The sequence below is a fragment of the Melospiza georgiana genome, chromosome 6 (genome assembly GCF_028018845.1).
Source record: "Melospiza georgiana isolate bMelGeo1 chromosome 6, bMelGeo1.pri, whole genome shotgun sequence".
Classification (NCBI taxonomy): domain Eukaryota; kingdom Metazoa; phylum Chordata; class Aves; order Passeriformes; family Passerellidae; genus Melospiza; species Melospiza georgiana.
This window is the reverse complement of record NC_080435.1, coordinates 59,866,025-59,884,323: the sequence shown is the minus strand read 5'-3', so window position 1 is coordinate 59,884,323 and position 18,299 is coordinate 59,866,025. Positions and strand designations below refer to the sequence as shown.

The 18,299-nt window shown below is 48.3% G+C and overlaps 1 protein-coding gene across 2 annotated transcripts in view; it reads right to left on the bottom strand.

Annotated features, from left to right (window-relative positions):
* The window catches only part of SLC35F4 (solute carrier family 35 member F4), a 120,334-nt gene extending 103,202 nt beyond the window's left edge, over positions 1 to 17,132 (bottom strand). For both annotated transcript variants that reach the window (XM_058027266.1, XM_058027267.1), the window contains exon 1: positions 16,946 to 17,132. In XM_058027266.1, coding sequence (XP_057883249.1) covers positions 16,946 to 17,048 — 103 coding nt within the window. In that variant the 5' untranslated portion in view covers positions 17,049 to 17,132. The remainder of the gene's footprint in view (positions 1 to 16,945) is intronic.
* Between the last annotated feature and the right edge of the window lie 1,167 nt (positions 17,133 to 18,299).

Here is an 18,299-nt window from a genome sequence, read left to right as displayed (position 1 = left end):
GATGCTTGTCCATGATTTTGCAAAGATTCAGGACAGCCTTTGTGGCTTCACACTTGCATCTGATCTCCCCAATTACTTTAAAATGTTCTGCTGTAATAGAATAATCCATAATAATTATGGAAGGTCAGGGAACAAGGAGGCATAAATATTCTGTTGCTCCTCCTGATACTTCATGATGAGGAGCTTTATTAATGTGTCTGGGACACATCCCCCAGCCCACTCCAGAAATGCCAAGCTCCCTGGGGGATGGCACTGACGGGATTCACAGCTTTCCAATGTCTCTCCAAAAAGATAAAGGCGATGACTGTCCAAGAAGTCAGAGGGAATTTGTCGGGAGTTTAGTTCAAGCATGGTTTAAAGAAAAAGGCCATGAAGGCATACAGTTGAGAGAACAGTAAAAGGTAGTTGCAAAGCAGTTCCTAAAGCAGTTCCCAGCCTGACTTCTATAAACAATTAGACTCTCTCAGGCATCATTGTATAAACAATAAGGTTCTCAGGCAGTCTTCCCATAACAAGCAAAACACCCTCTCTGGGAAAAGATGGCACCCTGAGAACAGATACAGAAGTTTTGGGAACCTTTCATATCACAGTAAGAACACTAGTTTTATTTTGTGTAAACAATCAACGGTATTGTAAAACAAAAAGAGTAGTTAGAGTTTTCTCTTTTAGCCTATCATAAACCTGGATTTTAGAATATGCATGAAGTTTGTTAACACTATTATTTAAACTAGCTGATCAATCAATAAACCGAGTCCGATGCATCACAAGATAGTCGTTCTCCCCTCACTTCAACAGGAATTGGAAAACTTTCCTCCAAAATCAAGTGGAGGCACACATAGCATTAAAAATAGGTGCTGAGGCAGTAAGATTAAGGCATCCTTTCACCAGCCTTGAGGCAAAGGTTAAACTTGGTCTGGATTTGCACCAAAGGCTGCATTCCAAATTATTCCAGCTCTGAGCAGCTCACACAGCTCCAAGCTGCTGGATACAATATTAGCCATTCCTTACACTGCTCCTGATGCAGTGAAGATTATGAGCTCTGCTCTGCTTTAACTTCACTCGTCCAGTGGGGATAAAGATTGAGTGAAATTTCCCCATGGCCAAAACCCTCAAAATTGAAGAGGAAAGTTTCAGAACTTTCTCTGCTCATCTCACAAGTCCATGCCAGCAAATTCATGGGCTGGCTCCCCTTTTCCTCAGATCCACTCTAGGCATGTGACATTTTACTTCCTCTCTTGTTTCCACTTTTATGTTCTGATGGAGCAGATACCTTCACATCTCCACCTCCTGAAGATCTTTCAGAGGGCAAAGGGATAAACTTCTGGCAGTTTATCTGGTACTTCCCATTATCAGCACATTTATAAAGAATATACAGAGTGTGAATAAGTTACCAGTTATATCTGTAACCATCAAACTCAAAAGATCATCAAATAATTTATGAAAATTTATAAAGTCATCTAGTGATATGCTCCCCATCACCTGTTTATATTTCTGTGTTTAGAAGATTAATCAACCAGACTAACTTTACATTTAATTATTGCTTTGCTCAGAAATAGAAGGATGAAACATTTCTCTCTTGGATAATTAATTCCCTGGTTTTGACACCCTTCTCTGCCACATTACAAATGGTAAGTCACATATGATCCCAATTAACATCCAACCTTTAGCATTTTAACATCATCTCAGTATCAGCCACTTTGCACCTATGCTTATGAAAGCCAAACTGAATTTTGGATTTCGTCTCCAGAGCAGAGCTGTCCCATCCAGCAGCATTACATAAACAAGATTCACAGCGGTGGGAAGAGCCTAATAGATTTTGTAGGTCAGTGCTTCTGGCAGATGTTTCTCTAAAGACTCCTTGGAGTTCAAGGGAAAAAGACTTTCAACTAGATTTTCCAAGGCACAGTCCAGTAAAATTCATAAGAGTGGGGAAAACACAGGAAAGGGAAAGACCTCAATTGATTTGAAAACGTTTTGGAAATTCAGGGCACGCGAGGACAAAATAAAAAATATTCCACAGAGAACAACTCAAAAATAAAAATAGCAGCTGTGGCTAAGAACAGCTCTTCAAAGGGATGTCAGACTTCACAATACTTTGTGCAGCAGCAGTGACTAAAAAGGCTTCGTGTTGTTGCCACATGGTGATATTAGAAACTTGCATTCATTTTGGGGAAAATAAATAAATAACAGCAACACATAGAGCAGAATAATAAAATGCAGTCATGGGATGGGTGCTTTAAATCCTATTTTTAAACCCCTAGGGCATATTTCCTTGCTCAGTGCAGTCACCACAATGTCAAACTCTAATTTTCAACTCAGCTCACAAATGTCACAACTGGCAACACGATGGATTGCATGAGTGCTAAAAACAATTCTTAAGGGCTTACCCTTTAAAATAAACAGAACTGGTGGCATTTCTTTATTGCCTGTTTTAAACCTCATCCTTACACTGAACATTACATTCATCAACAGACAAACTTTCAGGCCTCATATGAGTCCTCTTGAGCACAATGTTTTCTTTCCCTGGGCTCTGAAATGTCTGCAGAAGCCATCCCTAACCTGCAGGAGAAGGAGGGAGAAGCTTTTCCTTCTCTGGGCACCACGACATACTTGTGAGCCTAATAACATCCTTGCAAAGTAGATAAAATATTAAATATTATCATTACATTACACCAGCAAAGAAATAAAGGGCCAATAGTCAGCCACCAGTTTTCTACAAGTGCAAAACTGACCTTGGATTTATTATTTCAAATAAGAGGAGATGATCATCATGAATATTTGATAACATTTTCTGTAGCCATAATAAAACAACTCCATTCTCTCCATTTTTTTAAAACTGCCAAGTGTTCACAACCATCGCCTGCGTTGCTCTACAGATCCTTACCAAAAGCTGTGGTTCTGCAAAGTAATCTTTCATTCACTGAATTTCAGACCAAAACCTGAAGCTGTCCTGTGGCATCATTTTATGTTTTTTTTCATTGCATCACTCAAAGTCCCAAACAAAGGCAGGTGCACCCTGTGAGGCTCCTGGCATCCCACTACAGCCTGAGGAAGCAGCCAAAGAGTCCAAAGGCAATTTCTCTCCTCCCGGGATAGCATCTTACCTCAGTGCTGGAAGGAATTATGAAATAAAACATGTGTTAGCTCCACAGGATGTTTATTCACAGTTAACAGGCCAACACTTTGTTCTCTTTCCCCTCCCCTCTCTGCACAAAATTGGGGGTGGGAAGGACCTGCCTCCAAGATTTCATGGGAATCACCCTCATTCCTCAGCAGAAGAGCCTCACCCAAAGAGCCAGCAGCAACAGAGGAAAGAAATCCTACAACAGCAAAATGGACAAAGCCACATCCCTACAAACTCATGGAAGAAAGAGCCATCAAAAGCTACTAAAACAGACAAACACCAAGAACCTCCCAAAGCACGGATCAATGGTGGATGGAAACTCACCAGGAACCTCCATTATTCTCTTCCCTGCACCTCTCCTGTTGGTCACTGCCTGAAGCTGGATGTTAAATAGATGTGTCTTTGATAAGATCCCAAAACATTGTATGCAGCACATCTCATCTCCAGGAATGAGGTAATCCTAGAACCAAGAGCTCCCTATTTCCAGCTGTGTTTTCATAAGGTCCATCAGGGCTTCACACTTTTTGTGCTCTCTAATTCCTGGTAATTTTACTTGGATTTGGCCAACAGATTCAAAAATTAGATGGAAAGGGGGTAGGAGGGAGAGATGGTGTTCACATAAGCCTTGTTTCCTTAAGAAACCAGGTTAAAAAAGCCAACAGCTGAGGAGTTACAAGACGTTCTGTAATCTGCTTTTGAAACACCCCGGAACGAGGCACAAAGTCCTAATGGGGCATTCGAGGATGTGTTTGACAAGGAGCAAGTGCTCACGTTAAGGAAAACAACATCATCCTCAAAAAAATGATTCTGTGATCAAAGAGAGACCCAGTAGCAGCTCCAAAGAGAAGGAAAAATTATTCCATGATAAAAGAGACCCAGTAACAACTCCAAAGAGCAGGAGCCTGCTCGGTCTCAGACCTACCAGAAGGCACAGGACAATTCCTGCCTTTCTAAATCGTCCCTTTCACTCTCCTGCAGACCTTCACAGACTGCTAGAAAAATACCATGAATTATAGAGTATGAATGATGTCAAAGCCTGTTCTCAGAGGAAGGCTGGAACAGCAATCATGTACACTTCAGTTTGGGAATACACAGACACAATTTTTGTTCATAGCATATAAGGAAAAACAAAGGTTCTGCACATCAAAGGCACCAAATACATTTCCTTTCAGATCATCCCTTCCACCAGCCCAGTCTGACACCACAGACAGGGAGAGAAGGGAGGCTGGTGGGAAGAAAAGGAAAATCAGGACCATGGAGAGTGGCTTAAGTCACCAAATACACAGAGAAAACATAAATACAGCAGGAGACCCAGTGTCTACACAGCCAGTTCAAACTGCACTGTGCAATCCCAGCTGGCTTTCAGAGACACCTGAACAGGACAGAGGATGGCTGCAACCTTCAAATGAAGTCCTATGGATCTTGTATTTGGGTGCAAGGAGGATATTTGGCAACTCAGGCTGCTGTAAACTACAGTTTCTGTCCACAGTACCAAGCAGGGAAACAGAAACTTGGGGATCATGAATAGAATGAGATTTCTTGCTTTAGGCAGCCCCACACCATCCATCATCCACAGGGAAGACATGAAGGACAACAGTCACTAAAGCACCAGAGGATTCTCCTGCCCTAAGGTGATCATTTTCCAGGTGTCACACTGCTTCACCATGGAAAGGAAGAAAAAAGACACTGAAAATTATCAGAACCTTGATGTTGTTCTCCAAAGCCAGAAAATCTTGTTTAAAAGGGCTTAAGTTTTGTCTGCAACTAAACCAAAAACACCCTCAGCTGTGAACATCCCATGTCTGGGAGCAGCCTTGGAACTGAAGTAAATCTGAACCCAGCCAACTGAATTCCTGTTCCTACAGAAAACCCGAGATTCCAGCTAAAATAAGAGACCAAAGCCAACATCTGTTAATAATGTGCAGAACAACAGTGACAAGGTTTCTGCTACCCTCCCTTCCCCTACCCAGGGCAAATCTGGGAGCTGCACCACCCACTTTTCTTTGCTTCTTAAAGCAATAAACTATAATGAATCCCTTACCTCCACAAAGTGCTACGAAACTTCACTAAACTGCACAAATATTTTATACCAATAACAATTAAGGTGCACATTTTCAAGGCATACAAGTCAGGGCACATAAAATCTGACAGCACTGCAGCTTTACACTCACTCCCCAGTGCTAATTCCAGGTCTGCCCAAGAGCCTTTGGCTCTCAAAGGAGTCACTGCTGTACCTGTTCATGGTGTGAATATCTAAGTTAATATTAAGTTAATATTAAGTTTAATAACCTTTTCTTCTGGCTGCCCTCCCTAAACCCACAGCTGGGGTCGCCTGTCTCCACCAGGATGCTCAAAACAGCCTCTCTGAACTCACTTCAAAGCAGAAGTGAGCACAAAAACACTGCACAAACCCCAGCCAGAAATAGAGTTGCCCTAATTTGATCTAATTAACCTCCTTTCCAGCACTGAAACAAACAGGATGCCTTGGAAAACCCAGTTAAGCAGCATCCTCACCACTTTTCCCTGCTGCAGGGTGAAGGACAGCTCCTGACTCTTTGAGCAACCAGTCAGGGCTGCATCCCAGAGCAGAAGGAGACAGGAATTTGTACTCCTGGACTCACAGCTCCATGAGGAGCTCAGAGGAGAGCTGTGCACTGCCCTGCACACTGAGATCAGCCCAGTGCTCCCTGCTTTGTGGAGCACAAGCAGAGCCAAGCCCGTGCCTGCTGCCACAGGGCCCCCCAAGAGGAGGGACAGAAGGCAGGGCTTGCAGGGATGAATCACCTCGACAGCACACATATGGCCTGGCACACAAGCAACGGCTCAGCTCACTCCTTCAGCTGAAAAATGCCTTTTGCTCCTTCCTCCAAGGCTTGTTTTCCAATGCATGGGAAATGTGGCACTTCCTTAGTCACATTTCAGACCTCGATTCTTTTTCCTCAGCAGAAACGTTCTTGAAATATTGAAATACTTCATGTTCTTATCTAATTCCCCACTCTTTTTTTTTTTTTTTTTTTTTTTTTGCCCCATTCCATCCCACCCTGGAAAGAAGAAAAAAATTGATAGGAAATTGGGAAACTTCATCAAATACGTCCCTGTAAATGCTAAGTTCAATCATTTTCCACCTGGTCTTTGTGTTAGCAGCCCCTCTAAGTACTCAGCATTGAAAAAGCTTTCTCACACACAAAACCAACCCTCCTCAGGTAAGAAGTCCAAACCGTGGTGCAGAAACACCACAGAAAGTTCACCTTCCTTCTATCCTTGCTGTCAGCACTGAAGAATTTCCTCTGGTGAAGCACTTTGAAGCATCCCACTTGCACACAAGCTGCTACAAATCCCAGCCCCTGTAACGTATCACACAACAGGTTATTTCTGGCACTGCAGAGAAAAACCCCACTCTGCACCCACACAATTCCAGGGCTGCACACTCCACATGCCAAGATTCATCTAAGAAAAGATTTTAAAGTTCCAGGATTCAGATATGTAAAATAAAAGGGTTGCAATGACTGCTCTTGTCCACTGCTTCGTAACAACTCTGCCATCTCACTTCAAGATGCGGAATATAAATCACACCACATGAGGGATTTTCTCTCCCCTGACAGAGAACATGTGTTCCAGCCCTGTTTCATGCTTATCTTATACAGGCACAGGTAATTCCAGGGCTGTCCTTCAGGTGTGTGATGCCCATTAGCTGGAAAGAGCCTGCAGAGTTGTGATCCCAGGAATTGCAGGAAAAATCAGTCCCCAGCAGGAAAGTGTATTTTTTCATTAGGTTGCCAACCACCCCATTAATGATAGAGGTGTGTTAGCCCTAGAAGTGCCCCAGGAGACTCAGCCTCCACTGGAAAAGGGGGAGCTGTACTGGATATTGCTTCTGCACAAAATTGCTCAAGCAGTTCAGTGCCATAAGCAGCAAAAAGGAATAAAACTGAAGAGTCACCAGGCTGGCCTCAAGGTACAATGTCTTTCTGACTCTGGATGGAGAGTTCACTGCCAGGACTAAAACTGGACTGAAAGTGGATTTGGGAGATCTGTTTTAGTGGAGTTTTACTGACTCATGAGCTGCCATGCTGGTGCTTGCCTCTTCCTTTCTCTCTCTCCAAAAAGTAGCTGGAAACTTAAACAAGAATCAAAACAGGCATGGGAGCTCTTCTTGTTTTAGACAAAAGAGACTGGACAGCTTTGAGACAAGATTTCAGATTGCCAGAAACAGCAGGAAACATCATATTCCACCCTGGAGCCAAAACCTCCTCCTTTGCCCCAGGACGGGAGCAAATAATCTTTTTCTTCCTTTTCTCCACAAACAGGACATCAGAGGCTCCTTTCTCACTCTCTCATTCACTACCCCTGATCCAGCCCAGCTGAATGCAGGAAAGAGCAAGCCCATTTTACCAAAAGTATTTGCAAGGGAGGTCTAGGAAGAATTAATATGTTTTTAAAGGACTACCAGGGATGTCTTTGTGTGGCAGACACACCAAATCCTGTCACTCGAGCACATCCTGCCTTGGAATAAATTCACTGCTGGCTCTGGCAGGGCCTGGCTGCTCTCACTCACAGCTCTGTGAAAGCCACACCCTGGGCATTAGCTCAGCACGACCTCACAGCTCCCACCTCCCTGCAGTGAAATCTGCCACCCTGCACAGGGCCAGCCCGAACCTTGGCCACCAGGGAGTCTCACTTCACCTCACCACAAGGAAAAACAATTTTCAGTCTCACTAAGTAAGAGCTGGTCCACTTGGTAAATAATTTAACCACTCAGTTAAGCACTTTGCTTTTTGCTCCCCCCCACCCTATTCTCACATTTGCCACAAAGAGACACTGACTTTTTTTTTTTTGCAGGTATTTTCATTATTCATTGCTGTGATCATTCAGCAGCAGGTTTACGTGAAAAAATTCCTGCCACCAATCCTTCCACAAGCAGTAAGTTCACTTTCATGGGTGAATTCCCATGCAGCCAGTTGAGCAAAAGCCCATCAATTTCCAAATGTGCAGAAGAAATAATTGCAAACCTTTAGAGCCACTATTAAAAAAAAAACAGGAATGCAAGCACTGGGGGGATAAAAGTCTGCCAGAGCCATCTGCCACTTGGCAGGATCATTTTACCACATTCAGCCAGGACCAAACATGGTGCTGCCTGCCCGAGTAGATGGGGAAGGCAATGTCAAGGAGACAGAGCTGGAAGGACAATCAAAATGAGGGGTATCCCTTCTGTGCACTCCAGAAGAGCTCATGGCAGCTCCAGGTCGTGTCCCCCTGGGATTTGTGCTGCAGCCACACTTTTAAGGAGAGCAAGAAAAGGAAGGGCAGCTCCATGCAGCCGCGATGATGTTGAGCAAGGTTAAAGCCACCTCGGGTGAACCAGGTGAGCAGGAGGGACATGGGAGCTGTGCCACCATCCCAGCCAACACCCAGAGCAGCCAGGAAGACTTTCTGTGACAGAATCACTGAGGTTGGAAAGGACATCTGAGATTAAGTCCAACCTCTGAGCAATCACCATCTTGTCAACCAGGCCAGAGCACTGAGTGCCACATCCAGCTGATCCTTGAATGCACAACTTCACCACCTCCATGGGCAGCCCAGCCCATTGCTGAACAACCCTTTCCATGAGGAAATTCCTCCTGATGTCCAACCTGAACCTCCCTTGGTGCAGCTTCAGGCCATTTCCTCTCATCCTGTCCCTTGTTCCCTGGGAGCAGAGTCTGACCCCCAGTTCTGAGAATGACAACTTTCCCCCTGAGCCTCCTTTAATCCAGGCCAAGACCCCCAAGCTTTCTCAGCCACTCTTTGTATTATTTATTCTTTATACCCTACCCCAGCTCTGTTCCCTCCTCTGGACACTCTCAGCCCCTCAATGTCCTTCTTGTCATGAGAGGCCCAGAACTGGGCACAGCACTCGAGGTGTGGCCTCAGCAGAGCCCAGCACAGGGAATGGTCGCTGCCCTGGTCCTGCTGGACACTCCACTGCTGACCCAGACCAGGTGCCATCAGCCTCTTGTCCCCCTGGGCACACCTGGGTTCATGTCCAGCCTCTGTTATCAGCACCAGTTCCTTTTCCAGCTTTCCAAACACTCTGCCCCAGCCTGCAGCTCTGCCTGGGGTTGTTGTGGCCAAAGGGCACAACCTGGCAATTGGTCTTGCTGAAACTCTCACAATTGTCCCCAGTCCATGGACCCAGCCTGGCCAGATCCCCCTGCAGAGCCCTCCTGGCCTCCAGCAGATCCACGCTCCCACAGAGCTTGGTGTCATCCACAAATTTACTGAAGGAATGCTGGACCTCTCAACCAGAGATCATCAGTAAAGTTATTAAACTGAAGGGATGCTGGACACCTCAAACAGATCATCACTAACATTATTAAACTGAAGGGACACTGGACTCCTCAACCAGATCATCAATGAAGTTATTAAACTGAAGGGACACTGAACCCCTCATCAATAAAGTTATTAAACTGAAGGGACACTGGACCCATCAACCAGATCATCAATAAAGTTATTAAACTGAAGGGACACTGGATCCCTCAACCAGATCATCAATAAAGTTATTAAACTGAAGGGACACTGGACCCATCAACCAGATCATCAATAAAGTTATTAAACTGAAGGGACACTCGATCCCTCAACCAGATCATCAATAAAGTTATTAAACAGGCGTGGGCCCACCCAACACTGTGCCCTGGGATGACCACTGGTGACCCCAGAATGAGCACAGAAGGGCAGAGGAACTCAAAAGCAGGCAGAGAGCACGTGTAGAAAGCTACCAAGTTATAGAGAGCACATCCTCCACCTTCAGCACCAGGCCAGCTACAGCACCAGAATTGCTGTGCAGCCACCAGTGGAGGCAGAGATCACTCCATCAAACTTATGGCTTGTTCTGAACAACCTCTGGCAAATTAGCATCACTCCCCCCATCTTACTGTCTCCATTTTCCCTGCCAAATAGGGGTAATTTTTCTCAAAATCTTGGCAGATGTCTTTATGAGGCATCTTTGGAGCTTGGGAAATAATTCTTATTTAAATACATAAGACTGTGCAAGAATTTTGGCCATTACTCTCAACCTTCTGCTAATTTCCAGCCTTAATTTATTCACGGCCTGTTCCTACCCATTTGCCTGCGTGCCAACACGCAATTTCAGTTTAAATAACTCTTCTTTCCTACATTTCCTTGTTCACCCTCCCAAGATGTGTTTGGAGCAGCAGCCCTGCTCCCATCCTGGCGGGGGAAGGCCCAGCTCTATCAGCTCCCCTTGCAAGGATGTGCTCTTCACTGCCCTGCTCATCAGTGTCCTTCCCAGTCTGGCTTCATCCCTCCTGCCCACTGATGCCCAGAGCTGTGTCCATGCCCAGAGCTGTGTCCATGCCCAGTTTCACAGCTCAGCTCCTCAGGGATTTGCCCCAAGGGGATGAATCAGCCCCTAAAGGAAGGGCTGAAGGAGTTTCCTCTCCTCCCAGGTGATGAGACCCCCTCAACTTCCACAGCAAATGATGTCCCCAGGTGAGGGGAAGGTCCCATATTCCAGCTACCAGTGCCAGGCTGCCAGGCCACCCCCTTCCAGCAAACAGAAACCCACACAAAGCCTGGCCCTATTCCGCTGGAGAAAACAAACCTGGTCTTGCCAATATTAGTCAGCAAAGGAGTATTTATAAAATCTGTTCTGCTGGAAGAAATTACTTCATAAATTACTGCTACCAGTGCTGATACACAGCCATACTTTTTTTTATCACCCAAACAGAGAGACAAGTCTGTGAGAAAAAGCAGCTGTGACAGGACTGTATCCTGTGCCATGACACTCACTTGTGCCCCAGAGCTGGGGAGGGGAAATTGTTAATTTGGAAGTTTGCAATCCAGCCCTCACTGCTGCACACTCCCCCAGTGGAAAACCCTTGTTCAGTGAGGAAAGGGAAGGCTTTGAAATAAAGCTGATTCCAGGCAAGCCCTGCATCTGGAGTCCCTGCAGCCCAAATGCTACCAGGGATTTGGGACACTGTCACAAGTGGTACAGGCCAACACAGCCCTGAGGCTCCAACTCACACAGAGATTCAGACACTGCTTCCTCCATCCCTCCCAGACCCCTCAAACTCAGCTCAACAACACCAGCACAAATTTCAATGCACCTTTCCTGCAGTTCCCACTGTGCCTGACCGGGGGCTCTGGGAATGCTGGAGGAGCAGCTGGGAGCCTCCAGTGAACAGAGGGAGACTTTGTTCCTCTGGCTGGGAGTGACAAGGCACCAGGAGGGCAGGGTGCTCGGTGAGCACAGAGATGATCTGGGTTTGCCATGTGATTTGTACTGCAGCAGAGCTGCTGGCACAGCTGCTGTGATAACCAGGAGAAAATTCTCTCCAGTGTTTCAGGGGTAGCTTTTCCCTCCGCAGCCTTTTCCTCCACACGGGGAGCAAGAGCTGAATTGTCAAGCCTCGATGCTGGCTCAGCATGCCTTAATCCCAGCCTTATTAAGGCAAAGCAATTAAGCAGGGACTTTACTCTGAACGCATTCTCAAAGTCCCGTGGCTTAGAGCAAGCTCAGACTTAAGTAGGTGCTTAAACTCAGATTGCTGACTTGAGGCTGGACTTGCCAAATTAAACCACAGACCTTTGCTAGGGCTGTTGTGCAGGGGAGCAGGAACACACACAGCCTGCTCCTGACAGCCACTGTGCCCATGGCAAGGACAGCCCCAGCATCTCCCCAGGCACTGCTGGGCTTCCACTGTGAGCCCAGTGCCACCCAGTGTGTCCTGCTGTGAGCCCAGTGTCACCCAGTGTGTCCCACTGTGAGCCCAGTGTGTCCCACTGTGAGCCCAGTGCCACCCAGTGTGTCCTGCTGTGAGCCCAGTGCCACCCAGTGTGTCCCACTGTGAGCCCAGTGTCACTCAGGGTCCCACTGTGAGCCCAGTGTCACCCAATGATCCACTGTGAGCCCAGTGTGTCCCACTGTGAGCCCAGTGTCACCCAGTGTGTCCCACTGTGAGCCCAGTGTCACCCAGGGTCCCACTGTGAGCCCAGTGTCACTCAGTGCCCACTGTGAGCCCAGTGTCACCCAGTGTGTCCCACTGTGAGCCCAGTGCCACCCAGTGTGTCCCACTGTGAGCCCAGTGTCACCCAGTGTCCCACTGTGAGCCCAGTGTCACCCAGTGTGTCCTGCTGTGAGCCCAGTGCCACCCAGTGTGTCCCACTGTGAGCCCAGTGTCACTCAGTGTGTCCCACTGTGAGCCCAGTGTCACCCAGTGTGTCCCACTGTGAGCCCAGTGTCACCCAGTGCCCACTGTGAGCCCAGTGCCACCCAGTGCCCACTGTGAGCCCAGTATCACCCAGTGTGTCCCACTGTGAGCCCAGTGCCACCCAGTGTCCCACTGTGTGCCCAGTGTCACTCAGTGTGTCCCACTGTGAGCCCAGTGTCACCCAGTGCCCACTGTGAGCCCAGTGTCACCCAGTGTGTCTCACTGTGATCCCAGTGTCACAGCCCTGCTGCTGCCCAGCCTGGTGACAGCACCTTCTGCTCCCAGCAGCTGACACAAGTCCATGGTTCCCGGCCAGGCCTGAAGGAGAGGAAAAGGGGAGATCCAACCAGCAGGGGATAATTTCCAAAAGAACTCCTTTACAAGTGCCTGAAGGAGATGGGTGCTCATAACCTTCAGGAGTGGGAATCAAAGCTGCAGCCACAATTTAAGAGAAGCTCTCCAAGCAGGGTGAAAAGTAGAAGGTGATGGCCCACGTGAGGAACTGCTGCATGTTCAGCAGAGTTGTGATGTGCTCGTCCAGCTGCTGAGAAAGCAGCATTACAGAAATGCAGAGCATCCTGCAAGACATTCAGGCTCTGTGGATGGTGGGAAGGGCTCCATCAGAAAGACAACACAGGCAGAAACTTGATTTGGTGAAGCTGATGAAGATCAGAGATGAGAAACTTTGACTGGAGCAGTTTTAATTCAGCAGAAGAGGTGCTAGGACAGACTTGAAGGAGAGGAACTTTGTAGTGTGAAAGTAAAAAAGGTTTCAGTACTGAGATGAAAGGCAGATGGGGTGGCAGTTGGAAAGAATGGGGGGAAAAAGGACAGAAAAACAAAAAAAATAAAACTCAAAACCCACAAAAATCAGACCCCATACGTACTCTTGACCCCGCAGACGCTAAACATGATTGTATTGCCAGCAGAAAAGTCAGAGAAGAATGAGAAGTCACAGCAAAGGTCAGGAGAGGGAACAGAGTCTCCCACTGCTTGTGTAGATGATAAAGTTGCATCAGACCAAATGAAATTGCACCAAATGGAAATGTGGAGACAAGGGGAGCTTACATGGGAGCACCACCTGCAGCCCCAGGTCAGAGGATGGAGCATCTGATCCACAACAGCACCATGCCCTGGAAATCATGAATTCCAAAGAAATTGGCTGGAAGAGAGACACAGCCCCCCTCCCTTCCCACAAAAGCCAGATGCCTCAGACAGAGTCTGCACATTTAAAATGCAAGAAGTGAGGGATCAAGCCCTGAATCCCAAGGCACAAGTTGACTGGGATCAGGAAGAGCCCTTTCCATCTCAGCACAAAGTGGAGGGGGGAAAAAATTGTATCTTTTTCTTATGAGGCAGGAGATAGGATTTTTGCAATAGGCATAGATGTCAATACCAGACCAAAATACATTTTGGATATATATCCTTTATGGATACATATGGATTCTATATGGATACATATAGGATTTTTTGCATTAGGCAGAGATGTCAATACCAGACCAAAATACATTTTTCTGCTCATTCAGATGGTTTACAGAGAAATAAAATAGGTATTTTCCTTCTCAAGCAGCTTTTTAAAGGATAGATAAAATCACAAAAGTGCCTGACTTAAAATTAATAAAAGAATCATCACATGCACACCCCAAGTCTGAAGTAGGTTAATGCACACAAATATGGATGGTGAGGCACAAGTCAGTAGAAAATGCTGCAGTTCTTTGTGACAAGAGCTCTTGAACACCACAGTGCTTTACCTTTGGATTTCATGGCTGTTTGTGAGCAGCCCTCAGCCTTCCCACACTGAAACCATGGCATGATCTCCTGCTGGACCATGGAACACAAGCCAAGGCACTGAAGGAGGGATGCAAACCACCAGCCAGATACCTGACAGGGCTTTCCTGGCCATCATCCAGGTACCCCCAAGAGCGAGCAGAGCAGCAGCCACCCCACTGCTGCCTTCAGCTCTTCCCCCAGTGCATCCTTCTGTCCCTGCTGGGCACAAAGAGGAGCCTCAAGGAAGGTGGTGACCATCAGCACCCAAATCATGTCCCCCTGTCCGTCTGGTGCCTGGCCAGCTCTCAGCTCAACAGCAGAGAGCACAAAGCCATCCCGGGGACAACAGCTCATCCCCAGGCAGGCTCCAGAGCCAGGCAGCACAAAGGTGACAGCACAAGCAGGTGACAGCACGTGCTGTGACAGGAAAAGGGCCCCTCTGGCACTGGGGAGGGTTATGGACACAACCTGCCTGGAATTCTGAGCGTGCTGAGTGCCACCAGCATTGTCCACCCCAACTAAAAGTGAGTTTGGATAGTGGCGACAAAAATCGTGCCCTCACCGAAATAAACTGAGATATCAAACCCATTCATAATTATTAGGGCTACAGACTGCCCACCTTGCATGTTTACAGGGGTGAACAATTAGCCACCACAAGAACTGTCAGTCAACAGAACTTAGGAGTACCTCTTAAAGGCAGTAAGTTGTCCAAGACACAGGAATAGAGCAAGAACTCCAAGCCTGGACCTCCAAGAGTGCCAGGGGATGTTATGTTCATGATGCCTGAAGGATGCCTGGTTTTACCTTGGATAAGGCCAGAACATCTTTACAGAAGCATTCACAAACCCAAACCACACAGCCACGAGGATAAAGCAGTCATCTGCCAACTGCAAGCACTCCAAAAATCATGATGATGCTTCCAAAACTTAGGAGATTCCTCTAAAAAGCATTCACAACTTAGAAGGGGTTCACATATTTCATTTACCCAAAGCACAGAAGTATTGGAATGCCTCTGATTTACACACTTGCAGATTTCCTCTTTAAACATGACAACCACAAATGTTGCTTATTTTCTTCAAACAGCAAAACATGAGCTACTGATCATTTTGTTTTGCCTCAGCACCCAGCCAGAAAGGCACAAAAGGCCAAGAGACCTGCAGTAAAATCCCAAGAGTCAGCACTTCTGAAAGCCTTGGCCTCTCCTGGCATGCTTTTTCTGGTTTTTAAGCAGATGCAGTTTGTAGCATCTGCAGAACCTGGTCTAAGAGAGCTTTTTCTCTGTCCAGGCAGCACTCTGCTGCCATTCCCACTGCACCACACAGAGCACTTGGATTGACAACACTGGATTCAGATCTATAACTTGATACAGAGTGGGAGTGTTGCTGCAGACTGAAAAATTGCAATCTGCCACCCAAGCAAACTTGCAGCCAGCTATTAAGCCAGAATCCTCATCCTTCCCTGGTAAATCACACTGTAGAGATACTCTGGAGCCACTACAGAATTTGGGACACAGGTCCCACCTGGCTCCCACACTTAACTAGTCCCTGGGCTACTATTTAGCCATACCTCCAGATTGTTCAGAGCTTCTTCCCCACTCCTCCGACTGCAGAGAAACCAAGTGACCACACCAAATAAATGCCCATAACACCTGTCATACTGTTAGCATGCCACAAATAACAGATGGATGAAGTCACTGGGCTTGACTTGGATTTTTCAGCTGATTATTGCACAGAGGAATTTTTATTTATTAAGTGGCTCCAATGCATGGCTTTCCTCCACCATAAAAAGCCCACAGATTAGTTTTTTCTGATATTAGCAGTTTATTAATGGTGTTTTGGTTTATGATTGCATTGGAGCTGGAGAATACTGCACTGGCTGTTCTGGAAAGCTGAGTATTCCAAGGGGAATATGCAGAACCAAGTCTGCTCCTTGGTGCTCACCTCACCCAAGTGGGCTCCTTGCCTTTCCTTTATTTTGCCCATCACTTCACCTCAATTCCTCTTCTATTCATTAACCTATGACATGTTATAGTTTTGCCAACTGCATAGCAACTACAAATACAGTAAAACCTGATTGCACACATTTCCTTGGTGGTAAAAATGAATGATTTCTTTCATTAGCCAAACTTTCCCCATCAAACAGAGTGCTGGGACTGCCAGAATTCCAGAGAAACCCACTCAGGCTCTCCCAGCTGCTAGAAACCCGCTGCTCCTAATTAAAAAAAAACTTCAAAAGAAAGAAAACTAGGGAATTTTTGCAAGGACCACCTGCTTTATTTTCCGCTTCTTCGCTGAAGGGAAATAAATAAATAGAACGCACTCCAAAGAAAGGAAAGACTCCAAACCAACACCAAGCCCCAAAACCACAAGTGTCGGGCATTAAAGCACGAAGGAAACACCCCATGCTCGGCAACTCCCCACTTTTCTGGAAAAATCTCACTCGTTTCGAGAGGAAGATGAATAATTCAGGAGCCCAAGCGCCCGCCCGGGGGGGACCCACCGGGACCGAAACTTTCCCGGTGCGGCGGGCGCGGGGCAGGCGGAGAGCGAACCCCCCCAGGCGGGCGGGGATGGGGATGGGAGGGGTGGAAATAAAAAATAAACCCCAAAACGGCAGCCCGGAGAGGCTGGGAGCCGCGAAGTTCCGCGGCCAAGCGCCGCCGCCCCCGTCTCCAGCCGCAGAGCCGCCGCGTCCCCTCGGGGCACCGCGGGCACCCCGCGCCCTGCGCCCCACACTCACCCCGAGGGATGGGGCAGCACTGAGGGGATACAGCACCCTCAGGGCTCTGCCGACACACACACCCCCCCGAAGGGCCGGGAGAGGCTGGAGGGAGCCTTACTTTTCTGGCTGGAGTATCCCGGGTAATATCCATAGTAGCCGGTGATGCGCAGGATCCTGTCCTCGATGGTGGCCACGCCGTTGGGTGCTGCCTTCCCATCCATAGAGGGAAGGAGCCGCGCGGGGCGGCCGGGCGGGACGGCGAGCGCAGCCGGGAGGGCAGGAGCAGCAGCAGGAGCAGGAGCAGGAGGAGGGGGAGGAAGGAAAGGAGGAGAGCGGCAGCAGCAGCAGGATGAGGAGGAGGAGGAGGAGGAGGAGGGGGAGGAGGAGCGCGGCCGCCGCAGCTCGCGGTGCCGGCGGGGCGCTCGCTCTGCCTCCGCCGCCTGGTGCAGGACGGGCTCCGCAGCGCGGCCCCCGCCCTGCGCTGAGGGCACGGAAGGCAGCGAGCGGCTCCGCCGGGCCTCAGGCGGGCCGGGATGGTGCCGGAGGGTCGGATTCTGCCCCCGGCACCCTCAGGGGTCGCTGTGGCCGTGTGAGCGCCGCTGGCACCCCGTCATTCCCCAGAGCCCCGGGGGCTGAGCGGGCTCACCCCGGCACGGGCAGCGCTGCCCCGGGAGCTGCGGGTTGTGAGGGACAGGAGGGTGGCCTGAAGTGCTCCTGCAGGATCAAACCCTCACATCTGACCCACAGGTGTCAGAGGAAGGAGAGAGTCCTTTAATTCGGACCCTGAGGGGACAAGGTTTCACCACTCCATGCTGTGCGTGTCATAGAATGGTTTGGGTTGGGAAGGAGCTTAAAGCTCATCCAGTTCCACCCCTGCCATGGCAGGGACACCTTCCACTATCCCAGGTTGCTCCAAGCCCTGTCCCACCTGGCCTGGAATATTTCCAGGGATGGGGCAGCCACAGCTTCTCTGGGCACCCTGTGCCAGGGCCTCAGCACCCTCGCAGGGAGGAATTCCTTCCCCATATCCCATCTAGCCCAGCCCTCTGGCAGTTTGAAGCCGTTCCCCCTTGTCCTGCCACTCCATGCCCTTGCCCAAAGTCCCTGCCAAGCGCTCTTGGAGTCCCTTTAGCCCTGGAAGGTGCTCTGAGTTCCTTCCAGAAACTTCTCTTCTCCAAGCTCCAGCCCTCCCAACCCGTCCCCATGTCAGAGGAGCTCCAGCCCTCTGCTCTGACGCCTTTGTCACATCCCTCCAGAGGTGCCCATCTCTCTCTGTCACTTGGAAATAATGCCTCAGTGGTGGCAGCTCTGCTTCCCACACTGGGAGAGCTCAGGAAGAGAAGGGATATCTGCCCTCAGCCACCCAGACAGGCTGTACACCTGCTTTAACACCCCTCCATACAATGTCCACAACATCCTTGCCTGCATTTGGAAAAAAAAAGAGGTGACAAATTCACCATTTGGGTTTGGTG